Source organism: Labeo rohita, chromosome 22, assembly GCF_022985175.1.
Source record: "Labeo rohita strain BAU-BD-2019 chromosome 22, IGBB_LRoh.1.0, whole genome shotgun sequence".
NCBI classification, from domain to species: Eukaryota; Metazoa; Chordata; class Actinopteri; order Cypriniformes; family Cyprinidae; genus Labeo; species Labeo rohita.
In genome coordinates, this window is record NC_066890.1 from 59,799,614 (window position 1) to 59,813,962 (window position 14,349).

At 28.4% G+C, this 14,349-nt stretch overlaps 1 protein-coding gene across 1 annotated transcript in view; it reads right to left on the reverse strand.

The window, feature by feature from the left end:
- fbn2b (fibrillin 2b) overlaps positions 1-14,349 on the reverse strand; it is a 78,737-nt gene that overhangs the window by 27,268 nt on the left and 37,120 nt on the right. Inside the window, exons 17-36 of the mRNA XM_051094911.1 lie at positions 13,526-13,801; positions 13,373-13,426; positions 13,173-13,298; positions 12,878-13,003; positions 12,675-12,794; positions 12,024-12,161; positions 10,830-10,880; positions 10,612-10,737; positions 10,161-10,388; positions 8,858-8,983; positions 8,641-8,769; positions 8,436-8,561; positions 6,499-6,624; positions 6,255-6,377; positions 6,038-6,163; positions 4,229-4,354; positions 4,006-4,128; positions 3,793-3,915; positions 1,884-2,009; positions 1,653-1,775 (exon numbers count right to left, since the gene is read on the reverse strand). Coding sequence (XP_050950868.1) covers positions 1,653-1,775; positions 1,884-2,009; positions 3,793-3,915; positions 4,006-4,128; positions 4,229-4,354; positions 6,038-6,163; positions 6,255-6,377; positions 6,499-6,624; positions 8,436-8,561; positions 8,641-8,769; positions 8,858-8,983; positions 10,161-10,388; positions 10,612-10,737; positions 10,830-10,880; positions 12,024-12,161; positions 12,675-12,794; positions 12,878-13,003; positions 13,173-13,298; positions 13,373-13,426; positions 13,526-13,801 — 2,622 coding nt within the window. The remainder of the gene's footprint in view (positions 1-1,652; positions 1,776-1,883; positions 2,010-3,792; positions 3,916-4,005; positions 4,129-4,228; positions 4,355-6,037; positions 6,164-6,254; positions 6,378-6,498; positions 6,625-8,435; positions 8,562-8,640; positions 8,770-8,857; positions 8,984-10,160; positions 10,389-10,611; positions 10,738-10,829; positions 10,881-12,023; positions 12,162-12,674; positions 12,795-12,877; positions 13,004-13,172; positions 13,299-13,372; positions 13,427-13,525; positions 13,802-14,349) is intronic.

Sequence of the window (14,349 nt, forward strand, 5' to 3'; positions counted from 1 at the left end):
AAACACAAAAATGTCATTAATGTTGTAATTATTAAATTAAAAATAATAAAATAACTTTTTACAATATTGCTATGAACTGAACTATAAATTAAAATAAAGTAAATTTAATAGCATAATGATTTTTATTAACTATTAATTATTTAATTAAAATAAAACAGTTCATTAAGTTAAACAACTAAATTCATTAACATTTAAATTGAATAAATTAATATTTTATTAGTTTTACTGTTATTAAAAGTAAATTACACAACTAAATGTATAAAAAATATTTAAAATGAATAAACTGAGAAACATTAAAAGTCCATAAATGTACAATCGTTACATTAAAAATAAAATTATTATTTAATTATTTTTTAAATGATTAATTATTTAATTAAAATAAAGTAGTTCATTAAAAGTTACTAAACATTTGTTAAAAATTAATTATTGCAGTTAATAATTTTTATTTTTTTATTAAAAGTAAAACGAAACAAACAAAAATTATGCAAAATGAAGGCTTTGTAGATGTTTGCTAATACATTTACATGTCTACAATGACAAAATAGTGTACAATTAATTAAACATTATATACTTTAATTATTTTTATTATTAAATACAAAAATAAATGCATATAAATAATTTAAATATTTATATACAATTACTTAAACGTTTATTACTATTATTATTATTATTGTTATTATTATTACTATTATTAAATCACACCAACAAATAAAATAATATATTAATTACATAAATCAAGTTACTGAACAACATCAAAAAAATAAATAAATAAATAAAAGTAAAATTAATTAGAAAAAAATTAATTTAACTATTAAAAATATTAATATAAAAGTAAGTAAGTAAAAAGTAAAAGTATTTTATTCCAATATTAATACTAAATAATTTAAATACAATTAATTTAATTTAATGAAATCTTTAAAACGTATAACATAAATTAAGGTTACTACACATTTATTAAATACAAAAATACATGTATTATAAATAACTTGATAAAATAAGTAATTTAACTTTTAATATACAATTATTTATTTAAATGTGTATTATTATTATTATTACTATTATTAAATGGCAAATCACACCACCAAATAAAATAATATATTAATTAAATAAATCAAGGTCACCAAACAAGAAAATTCAATAAAAGAAAATGAATTTAACTAATAAAATATGAATATAAATGTTGTATATTTCATTCAAATATTAATATAAAATGATTTAACTACAAATAATAATATAAGTAAATGTATAAAATGTAAAACGTTACTACACATTAATTTTTAAATAATGTCAAATGATTAAGTTAAAAGTAAATTAATACTTCATAAATTACAAGAAAGATAAAAAGGAAGTAACACAAACATATAAATTAAAAACATAAAGTAATGATGAAGTACCGTCTAAAGTAAAATTACGCACACACACACACACACACAAAAAACATATTTGATTTATTTTTCACTTAAATTAAAATAAATATTTAATTTTTAATATAAAATGATGTAACTAAACCTCATTTATGATTTGAGAGTAAATTACAAAAAACTAAATATTAAAATAAACTACAAAAATACAATCTTGTGGCCACAACACTCAAATTTTAGGCTACGCTCTCATGTAGTGTTTGCTGATTCAGGTGTGTGTGTTTGTGTCACCTGTGCAGTTTCCTCCGCTGCGGTCCAGCTCGTATCCGTAGTCGCAAACACATCGGAACATTCCCGGCAGATTCTGACACGATCCGAACACACAGATGTTCTGGAAGTTACACTCGTCGATGTCTGACAGACAACACACACACACACACACAGAGAATAGATTCAGTCAGTGTGTGTTTTAATATGAGTGTTTCTTTGTGTCACTGTGTGTAAGTGTGTGTGTGTTTTTACCCTGGCAGGCCTTGCTGTCTTCGGTGGGTGTGAAGCCCATCTCACACTCGCAGCGATATCCGCCCGGAGCGTTCAGACACTGACCGTTCTCACACAGATTCACGTTGTCAGCACACTCGTCCATGTCTGCAGAAACACACACAAACAAACAACAGCTGAGTCATTTATGAGTCGTTTTAGAGCTGAAATGATGCTGGACAAACAAACTTACGATCAGAGATCAAAGCAAATAAGATTTGAAATAAATAGATAAATATTACAAGGAAGATAAAATAGGAAATAACACAAACATACAAAATAATCAATAAATATTAATAAATATAATCATTACTAAACACATAAAATAAAAATATACAAGAGAAAATACGGAAAAATTGATCAGATAAAAAAAAAAAAAGTAACATTTATTCAGTTCAGAAGAATCTTCACAGAAAATTAAGGTTTCTGCATGTATTTATTATTAACATTAAATTAACATGAATCAAAAGTAAAACAAAAAATGTATTAAATTAAAAGGAAGCTACACAAACAAATAAATGAATTAATTTATTAAAAAAATCAATTCCCAAAATAAATCTAGGTTAAATCGATTAAAAATCTACTAAATCTACTCGAAATACTACAATGACAGTTCAGTTATAAATGATTATAAACAAATTGATAAATAACATTTATGTATTAAATCTAGAACTGATAAATGTTCATATTAACAACAAATATTTATTATTTAAAAAAAATCATATAAAAATATTAATAAAACTGAAAAAAGCATAAAACTGACAAATGTTAATATAATTAAATTTAATAAAGAATATTAAAAATGTAAATAAATGAACATGAAATATATATATATTTGTCTATATCTACACCTATCTATATATATAAAAATGTAGTTCTTCTTATCTATAAATACTGTTTCTGCAATGACAGTTAAATTAGCAATTACCATAAAATTGACAAATGTTAATAAAAAAAAATATAAAAAATGTAAATAAATTAACAAAAAAATATATATATATATATATATATATATTTTTTTTTATCTACAAATACTGTTTCTCTGATGGCAATTAAATTATTATTTATTATAAACATTATTGTTAATATTAATTAAAAAATGAAAACACATTTTTTCTTTTAAAAAAAATCATACAAAATATCAATAAAACAATACAAAAGCATAAAACTGTCAAAAGTTAATATTATTAAAATAAAAAATATATATTTTAAAAATACAATTAGAAAATTTGTTTGTAAATATGTTTCATTTAATATTTAGTAAATAATTACATAATTATTTTTTAATTTATATTACACAAGCAAACAGAATAAATCATAAAAACAAAGCACAAACTGAAATGTTAATAGTAAAAAAAAAAAAATAAAATACATTTATATAATTTATTACATTTATAAATAACTGGAGCTATTACTTGCAATTAAGTAATTATAATTATGGAGTTACAATAAGGTATAATTAAGTAAAGTGACAAATGTGTAATTTGTTTACTGTAAATATATTAATGTAATTTTAATATTTAGTAAATAATCATTTTTTATAATTTAAAGTATATTGCAAGAAATTAGTAAAAATATTAAAATTATATCATATAAAATTATTTAATTAAATGGAAACTATGTTTTATTAATAATTAAAAGTAAATTAAACACATAAGATATAGAAATAAATACATAAAATAAATAACAATTAGAACAAAAAAAAGGTCAAATTAATTAAAATATTACTTATAGTAATAGATTACTTTTACATTACTTTATAAGTAAAGATAGTTTTTTTTTTAATTATAATTATTACACAAACAAACAAATAAAATAACTTAAGAAAACAATGGTTGTTAAACATTTAATAAAAAATGTAAAATGATGGTGTGTTTGTGTGTGTCTGTACCGGAGCAGGTGAATCCGTCTCCGTTGAATCCCTCCTTACAGGAGCATCGGTACGATCCCGGCGTGTTCATGCACTCGGCGTTGGGGTTACAGTTGTGTTCTTCCGTCAAGCACTCGTCCACATCTGCAGCCACGCAAAAACAACCTCAAACCACATCCACGACTCTTAACGTTCAACCTGACGATCATTAGCTGTCATTAATCGTCCACTCACCGACGCATTTGATCCCGTCGCCCTCCCAGCCGTCGCGGCAGCGGCACTTGAAGCTGCCGGGAACGTTGACGCAGGCGGCGTGCATGTCGCAGTTATGAGCGCCGATCTCACACTCGTCGATATCTGACACGAAAACAAACGCGTTAGAGCGGCTTGCGTGTGCCAAAACCGGCCTGAGCTCCTGGAGCTGGTCTAGTCTGGTCTGATCTGGTTTTTGTCGTACCTGTGCAGCCGGTCGAACCCTTCTTGACAAAGTATCCCAGCTGACAGTGGCAGATGAACGAGCCTTTCGTGTTTTCACAGTCGCCGTGCAAACAGATGTTGGGATTCAGATCGCATTCGTTCACATCTGGATGAATAAATGAAGAAAATGATAAAATTAGGACATAATATGAACATAGAAGAGACATTACAGTATTAATACTAAATATATATATATATATATATGAAAAATTGCAAATAAAAAAAATAATGCAAAAATTAAAATAAATGTAAAATTAAATAATATAAAATTATTTAACTAAAACTAAACCATTAGTTTTTATTATTTAAAACTAAATAATAATAATAAAAAATATATATCAAATATCAAATTATTAAATTAAATTATTAAATATTAAATAACACAAATATTAATAAACAAACATGGCAAACAAATTAAATAAATAATTAATAAAAATGTATAAAATAAATCAAGGGGACTAAACACTAAAATTAATGAATTAATTAAAAGTAAATTATTGTTTTTATTATATGAGGGTAAAAACACAATAAAATAATTAATTAATTAAAATAATTAATAAAATAAGTCATAGTTGCTTTATATTCAAATTAAGCCAAATTATTACATTAAAAGTTAATTATTATTTCATAAAATATAAGAAAGATTAAAAGGCAAGTAACACAAACATACAAATAAACAAAACAATCAACAATTTGAATAAATAATTAAAAAAAAAAGTAAAATAATAAATCAAGGGAACCAGATTCAAATTACTGCATGATTTATTTAAAAGTAAATTATTATTTTTATTACATAAGGGTAAAGAAACAATAAAATAATTAATAAAAAATTTAAATTAAATTAAGGCTAAATTAAATTATGGAAAAACATACAAAATAAATAAAATGGTAAACACATTGAATAATTAATAACAATTTAGAAAATAAATCAAGGTTACTAAACATTAAAATTATACAATGATTTAATTAAAAGTTTATTAGTATTTTTATCATAAAAGGGTAAAAAAAAATAATTAAAATAGAGTATAAAATAAATCAAGGTCACTACAAATTCAAAATAAATAAGGTAATTATTACCTTAAAAAGTGAGTTCTTAATAAATTACATAACAGTTAAAAAAGAAAATAATACAAACATACAGATAAAAAATAAAATGACAAACAAATTGAATAATTCATAAAAAATAAGGATACTAAACATTGAAGTTATATATCTAAAAGTAAAAAAACTAATAGAATAATTAATACAAATAATAATAATAATAATAATAATAATAAAAATCAAGGCTACTACACCTTAAAATTTTATATAAACTTATTATTTAATTAAAAAAAAAATATATATATATATATATTGAAAGTAATACAAATAAAGTACATAACTTTGTTACTTCCACACCTTTTTAATATTTAAACAAATTAAGATAATTGATCAAAATAAATTCATAAGGTTACCAAATAATAAAATGAATGCTAAAATATTTAATTAAAATTAAATAGCTTATTTTTATCATTTAACTGACACAAACACAAAATAATAAACATATCATCATTAATTAAATCAAGGTTACTAAGAATTAATATATTAGAATGACTAAATTAAACAATTTACTACTTATTTTTATTATTTAAACGGCACAAACCAAATAAGTATTTAAAAAAAAAATCATGAAATAAATTAAGATAACTATAAAATTATTTTAACAAAAGTAAATTATATATAAAAATATTTAAAAGTAATATAAACACAAATGCATATGCGAGTTGATATATAGTCACGTTTATCTCACCGATGCAGGTGCGCATGTCCATGGAGGCCATGAAACCGTCGTAGCAGAGGCAGCGATATTCTCCAGGGATGTTCGTACACTGACCGCCGTCACAGATGTCTGGTGTGTCTTCACATTCATCAATGTCTACGGGAAGAGACAGGGGTCAGTCTGAAAGCCACTGTTATTTGTGTGTGTGTGTTGTGTGTGTGTGTGTGTGTGTGAGTGTGTGTTTTACCGGCGCAGGTCCTGAGGTCGGGCATGAGCGCATAACCTTCACTACAGCTGCATTCGTAGCTGCCCTCGGAGTTGGTACAGTGAGTATCGCAGCCGCCGTTCATGATGGTGCACTCGTCGATATCTGTGAAAATGAGAAAACGCACATTTACAGTTATGTTAGATTGATTTTCTGACCAAAGACAGCATATGAAGTGTTTTTGAGACTAAATCATGCATGTTGGTCTTGTTGGAGGTTCGCTCACCCACGCAGCCCTGTCTGTCGGGCGTCACCTGGTATCCCGTGTCGCAGGAGCACTGATACGTGCCCACCATGTTCACACAATGACCGTTCCTGCACAGGTTATCGCTGAGCTCACACTCGTTCACATCTGGGGGAAAACAAAACAAAACAATTTAACTTCAAAAGCTTATTAAATGAAATTAAATTACATTTGTAACTGTCTATAATATAATTACTTTTATATTTCAATCATTTTTATAATAATAATAATAATATAAATAAAATATATTTAATGATTATTTATTAGTAGTATTAATACATATGATGGATTTTTACTATTTCTGTAAAAATTATGAATTAAATACAATGTATTTAAATATTCATTTAAAATAAATAAAGGTATAGGTATTATAAATACATTTAAAAATAGAGTTTTTAAAAAATATATAAAATAAGTCAAATGAGATAATAATAATAGTACTTATTTAATTATTATTATTAATAATAATAATTATTATTTATTAATAATATTAATATGTATGATGCATTTCTAAATACTATTTCTGTAATAATAAAATTATGAATTAAATAAAATTTGTGAACACCAATTATTTTAATTAAATATTAATGAATTGATAGACAAAATGATGATATTAATTAGATTAATTATAATAATATTATATAAATAAGGTCATATAATATGTACAATACACTGTACTGTACTCAAATTTTAATATAAAAGTTTATCTCCATTGTATTTAAAGAATAATAATAATAATTGATACATGTGATGGATTTTTACTATTTCCGTAAAAATTATGAATTAAATACAGTTTATTTAAATATTTTTTAAAAACATATTTAAAATGGATTAATAAATTGAAATTAAAATTAAGTAAAATGAAATAATAATAATAATACTTATTGTATTATTATTATTATTATTATTATTAATTATTAATACTATTAATATGTATGACGTATTTCTAAATACAATTTCTGTAATAATAAAATTATGAATTAAATAAAATTTGTGAACACAGTTATTTTAATTAAATATTAAAGAATTGATAAAGAAAAAAATTGTAATATTAATTATCACAAGATCATAAGATTAATTATAGTAGTATTATAAAAATAAGGTCAAGTAATATATACAATACATTGTACTGTACTCAAATTTTAATTTACAAGTTTATTTCCACTGTCTTTAAATATTAATAATAATAATAATAATAATAATAATAATAGGCATACATTTATAAGGTATTATAAATACATTAAAAATACAATTATTTTAAATGCATATTAATTAATTGTACAAAAAATATGAAATATTAATAAATGAATAAAATATGAATTGAATCCGTGATTACATTAAACAAATTTTACTATGCAAATATATATCCATTTTATTAAAATAATAATAATATCAGTAGTTTTTTTTTATTTATTGTTTGTTTGATATATGTATGTACATGTTTATTCTGTAATAATACTAATAATAACAATAATAATAGAAATAATAACAATTTTTTAGAAATAATTATTTATTTATTAAAAACGTATATTTGTTTTTAATAAATATTAATACATTGGTAAAATAACACATATTACTAAATTAATAAATGAACTGAACTTATTAAATAAACTAGATCAATTATTAAAATAAAGTAAAATTATACTTTAATTTTGAATTTCATATATAGAGTATGTTTTTGCATATACCATTTTTATATATATACAAATATATATAAAAAATAATACTAATAATATTTATTTATTGGTTAAATACAATTTATTATATAATTTTATTTGTATAAATGAAATTAATATTTATTTTATGTATTGCATATGATAAATGGAATGTGTTCAAATCTAAATTTGATCACACACCTACACACACTAATATTCAGTTTAAAGTTTGCACCACTAAAGTAAATCTGAGTGGGTTTGTACCTTCACAGGCAGAGGCTTCAGTGCTCAGCTGGTGTCCTGGAGGACAGTCGCACTCATAACTGCCCTCTGTGTTGAGACACGTGCCGCCGCGGCACAGCAGAGGGTCCCGCTCGCACTCGTCGATGTCTGCGGGACAGAAAGACAAAGAGACTCAGACGCTGCGGCTTTCAGAGGCTGAGGAAAACGTCCAGGGTTCGAGTCTCACCCATGCAGTTCTTCATCATCATGAAGCCGCTCTCGTAGCCGTCGAAACACTCGCACTCGAAGCTGCCGGGCGTGTTGACGCAGACGCCGTGTCCGCACAGGTCCGGAGAGATGGTGCACTCATCAATATCTGCGGGAGTGACAGGAATAATGTGAGAAATGCATTGAAATGTGTGTTGTGTTTGATTTCAGATGAAGTTACTGATGCAGATGTTGACCTGTGCAGTTCCTCTCCTCCATGGTGAGGGCGAAACCGCTGTCGCAGCGGCATTTGAAGCTCCCGATGGTGTTTCGGCACGTCCCGTGAGTGCACAGGCCTTTGAACACCTTACATTCGTTCACATCTACAGAGGGGGAAAAAACAGGCTCATCAACTCATTATTCAACACACAGAACAAAAACTCTAAAGGAACTACCAGAAATCTGACTTTCTGGATATGTGAGTGTTTTTGTAATCTGGTAATACTTTTTTATTGTAATTTAATTTAGATTTAAATTAATAACAAAGATTAATGAAAATTTTAACGGGAACAGAACATTTATTTATTTCAATATTTAAATAATAATTATAATGTTATAAATGATTACATTTATTACAATTTTATTTAGCTTTAAAATCAATTTAAAATTTATTTAATATAATAAGACCTTAATATCAGCAAACTTTTGTTTCTAACAATGTTTTAAAATGTTGTAAACATTATAGATGTATAATATCGGGCCAACATTTTCAATATCCAACTACCCTATGAATAAATGACAGACAGCGCTGACGCTCCACCTTTGATTTCAAATGTTGTAAACACTCTGCATGTATAATATAAGCCAGTATTGGTTATCGGCCAAAACAACATAATTATCGGTATCATATCTGTCAAATTTTCTATATCCGTTACCCCCTACGAATAAATAACAGACAGCTCTGACGCTCCACCTTTGTTTTTAAATGTTGTAATCACTATAGATGTACAATATCGGATATCGATCAAAACAACAATTATCGGTATCGTATCGGTCAAAATTTCTATATCCGCTCATCTCTATAAACAAATAACAGACTGCTCTGATGCTGCACCTTTGTTTGCAAATGCTGTAAACACTATAGATGTATAATATCGGCCAATATCGGTTATCGGCCAAAACAACATAATTATCGGTATCATATCAGTCGAAACTTGTATATCCTCTCATCCCTATGAGTAAATGACAGACGGCTCTGATGCTCCACCTTTGATTTCAAATGTTGTAAATACTATAGATGTATAATATTGACCAATATCGGTTATCGGCCAAAACAACATAATTATCTGCATCATATCGGTCAAATTTTCTATAGCTGTTACCCCTTATGAATAAATAACAGACATCTCTGACTTTCCACTTTTGTTTTCAAATGTTGCAATCACTATAGATGTACAATATCGGATATCAATCAAAACAACAATTATTGGTATCATAAAACAACAACATTATCAGTATCATATTGACTCATCTCTATGAATAAAAACAGACAGACTCCACCTTTGTAGAAGGGTCGTCCTGTCAGGATGTCTCCTCGGTTGGCAATTCCGGGTCCCCGTGGGCAGATGGTTTTGAATTCGGGTGTGTTTGGTTTGGGACAGGCCTCACAGTCCACGCCCCACGCCGCTCCCACTGTACAGCAACACATATCCACGCGATAGCGGCCCGGTAATGGCTCCACGCACTCGTCCTCGTCCCATTTCATGTAACACTGCTCGCTTCGGATATCTACAGGACACAAACCGCTTTAAATGACCGGGGTTAAGTCCACACATGTTTTCAGTTACAAAAAAACAGGTTTGTTTTCGATCAGTTTTCCCTTATAAGTCATAAATCAAGTTGATAGTTTAAAACCATATTTATGTTGATGTATTATCCTGTCTGCAACCAATAAATCAGCTAAAGCAATAAATAATTTGAGAAAGGATGGTTAACAAATATGTTTTCATACCAACACACGTCCGTCCGGCTCCGTCCAGGGTAAGTCCCTCCGGACACTCGCATCGGAACGAGCCCTGAGTGTTCACACAGCGGCCATTTGTGCAAATGCCGGGAAACACCTCGCACTCATTAATATCTAAAGATGGAGCAGAAAGGTGATGCATCGTCATGCAGTGCACTAGAGAGATAATATGGTTAATCCAGCAAAGAATTGTGGGTAGCACGTACCTTCACACACAAGTCCCTTCTTGCGTGCGAAACCTTTCGAACAGGCTGGATCTGTAGAAAATACAGGTCAAAAACTTGTGAGATACTCTGTGTATGAGAGTGTGTTTCTAAGATTCCATCTTTAAAGGAAATATTGGTTAATTAAATTTTTTTCCAGTTAAATAAACCAATATTTGCTTTAAAGACACATTTTGGCTTAATTAAATTAAAAAATAAAAAAAATTTTAATGAAAAAATTAATAATAAAAAATACAAATTCAGACATATTAAAACTTTAACATTAATCTTTTTAATAAATTAGATATTAATTCAATTAATATAATAGAAATTTAAATAATAATAAATAGATATAATTAAATGCGTACAAATTCTAATTATTATTTAAATATAATTGAGATTTTGATAAATACAATTATTTAAGTATAAAATAATTGAAATTAAATTAATAAATGAAATTAATTTAATTTAGTTTAATTCATATAAATAAATACAAATTAATAACTTAAATATCTAAAAAAATATATTTAAATATATATCAAATGATAATACATTGACATAATTATTTGTTACACAAGTTTCACAGTAATCTTTTATTCAATTAAATAAAGATGAATTTAATTAATATAAATTATATACAAATTGGCAAAATGTATAAAAATACATTTATTATTTAAATATAATTACAATTACAAAACATAAATATAATTGTTTTTTAAATAATTATAATATTAATGTAATTAATATAAATAAATACAAATTAACAATTAATATAAAATATCTTAAATTACAGTTATTTAAAATATAAATCAAATAATGATACATTTAATTACTTAGATTTTTTTATTTAATCTTTTACTGAATTAAATAAAAAATGTATTCAAATAATATAAAGTATACACAAATTGGCAAAATGTGTATATATACATATATATTTTATATATAAAAATTGAATTCAATTATGTAAAATGTAATTTTTTTAATGATAAAAAAGGCAACCAAAAAAAGGATTTATTTTAAGGCTAATTTGGTTACATTTTTAAAGTCATTTCTAACATATAAACAATTTATGTATACATTTATTGATTATTCATTTAATAAAAGATTAATGTGAAAGTTTTGGGTAACAAAATAAATGTATATATTAAATGTGTGTGTATATATATATATATTTTTGCTTTTGGTATATGAACTAACCAATTTCACAGCGTTCACATGGGCTTCCCCAGGCCGCCCCGAGCGTAGAGCAACACTCTGACTTTAGCGTGGCCCCGTTGATATTCACCTCACAGCGGCCGTCCTGGATGTTTAGCCAGCAGGTTCCTTTCATGCTGTCTGCATGGAGCAAATACGTGAAAGACAACCAAAAAGCGTGACGATGACAAAAGGACGTTGTGACATTTTAGAGCGGCTCCCCTGCGGAGAGTGGATGCATTTCTGCAGATATATAAAAACCAACTCGGATATCTAGCGGGATGGGATCGCAGTGGGCATTCATGTTAAAAGCACAACGTGTGACCTATAGCCTTCATACTCCATTAATTTCAATCAAATGGTGTTCGGTTTCAGACAAAGAATGAAAACCACCTAGATAGAAATGAACAAAAGTAGCAGACTGCTGTCTAGTGACCTCTAAAGATGAAATAAAATTGACAAAGATCACTATGCTAACGTTGCGTAATAAAGTCTCTCAAGTAGCGTTTGGTTGCACTCTTGGCAAACCTTTCATTGCAATTTTAAAAAGACATTTAATAGCCACTAAACGATCCATAAGAGATCCACCAATCAGAGACGTCACGGTTACCATGGAAACACTTCTGTTTGCTCAAAACGACTTTTTGTACTTACCTACGCAGATGGTGTTGGTGGAGTCCAGCTTGCTACCATGGGAACATTCGCAACTGAATGAACCGGCTATGTTGCGGCACACGCCGTTAATGCAAGGGTTGGAGTCGCATTCGTTGACGTCTACGAAAGGTAAGAAGGAAATATACAATGTATACAATGTATAAATATAGATCATTAATGAAAAAAAATATTCGTAAGGAAACCTTCGCAAGTCTCCGAATCGGCCTTAAAGGAGAATCCTTTGGGGCAGGTGCAAGTGTAACTTCCTGGCGTGTTTCTACACATGCCGTTGTCGCACAACAACCGATTCACCAAACACTCGTTAATGTCTGAAAAATGCGTAAAAAGTTACCGAAAATTAATCAAACACAACTATTCCTCTTAGGTTTCAAAGCAAGTGTTGTACTAAAGTGTTTTGTATATAAAACATAGTAGAAGTTATGTATTGCTACAGTATATAGTAAAAAAGTTACGTAATTAAGACGTAACGCAACTCACCCACACAATTTTTGCCGCTAGCGTCAGATTCATAACCGATGTTACAGATGCAACGGTAGCTTCCGCGCAAGTTCTCGCAGATCCCGTTTTGACAGATGTCCGGATCCAAAGCGCATTCGTTGATGTCTACGAAGATACCGAATGCAGTTAGCATTTAGCATTCGCTAACGCGATTAGCGCATTAGCGCAAACAGACTTACCTCGTCCATCTGCGGTGATTCCAGGTCCGCTGCTGCACACTGCCTGAAACTCAGCTGCGAACAACAAACAACGTTAGCCACCTTGCTAACACACAACATTGCGTTAATATTAAAGTATCGTTCGCGACTGGAAGGCATATTGTTGCGGTTTACCGGAGTTGAACGCGGGGCAGGGTTGGCAGGGTTCTCCGAAGCCGTGTTCTGGGTTGGCGCAGCAGCATTCCGACTTTGTCACCGCCCTGGGGAACGGACGCGAACATGTGCCCATTTTTATTGCGCCGTAGCAGGTGGTGCGCATGTGGGTGTCCACGCAGACGCGGCCGTCCACATCGATGGCTAGTCCTGGCGGGCACTCGCAGCGGAAAGAGCCCTCGGTGTTCACGCAGCGGCCGTTCATACAGATGCCCGAGGTCTGGCATTCGTCGATGTCTGTCAGAACGACACGGAGGAGGAAATAGCGCAAGTCGTTAGAGAATAATACGTCAATGATGGTCACAAGAAGCAACAACTTATTACATTTGAAGAGGAGACAATTTATGTCAAATGTGGTGCACATTTGTGATATACAAATATACACAAACACAAATGAGAAATGAGTTTAACGAATGAAAATATATTGTAAACTATTATTGAAAAATAACGAACTGAAGACCATCACTGACATGAAACTAGCATGATATGTCTTGAGGCATCAGGATTGAGATAAATCATATGAAATGTCATTGGTTTGAATTGTGCGACTGTTCATGATTGATGTCTAACATGTGCCAACAATGTGCAAATATATGCAAATGCAAAAAAGACTGAAACGTTTTCTGAGAATAACTAAAATTTGGGTCAAAAAAGAATTCATTTACAAATGACATCGGCTGCAAGAACCAAAGACGTGTGCGGCATCAGATTAGACGTCAATCTTGAAAAAACCCTAGAAATTAAAAAATTCTCAATGGTTTTGTAAAACAACACCCTTTTTACCT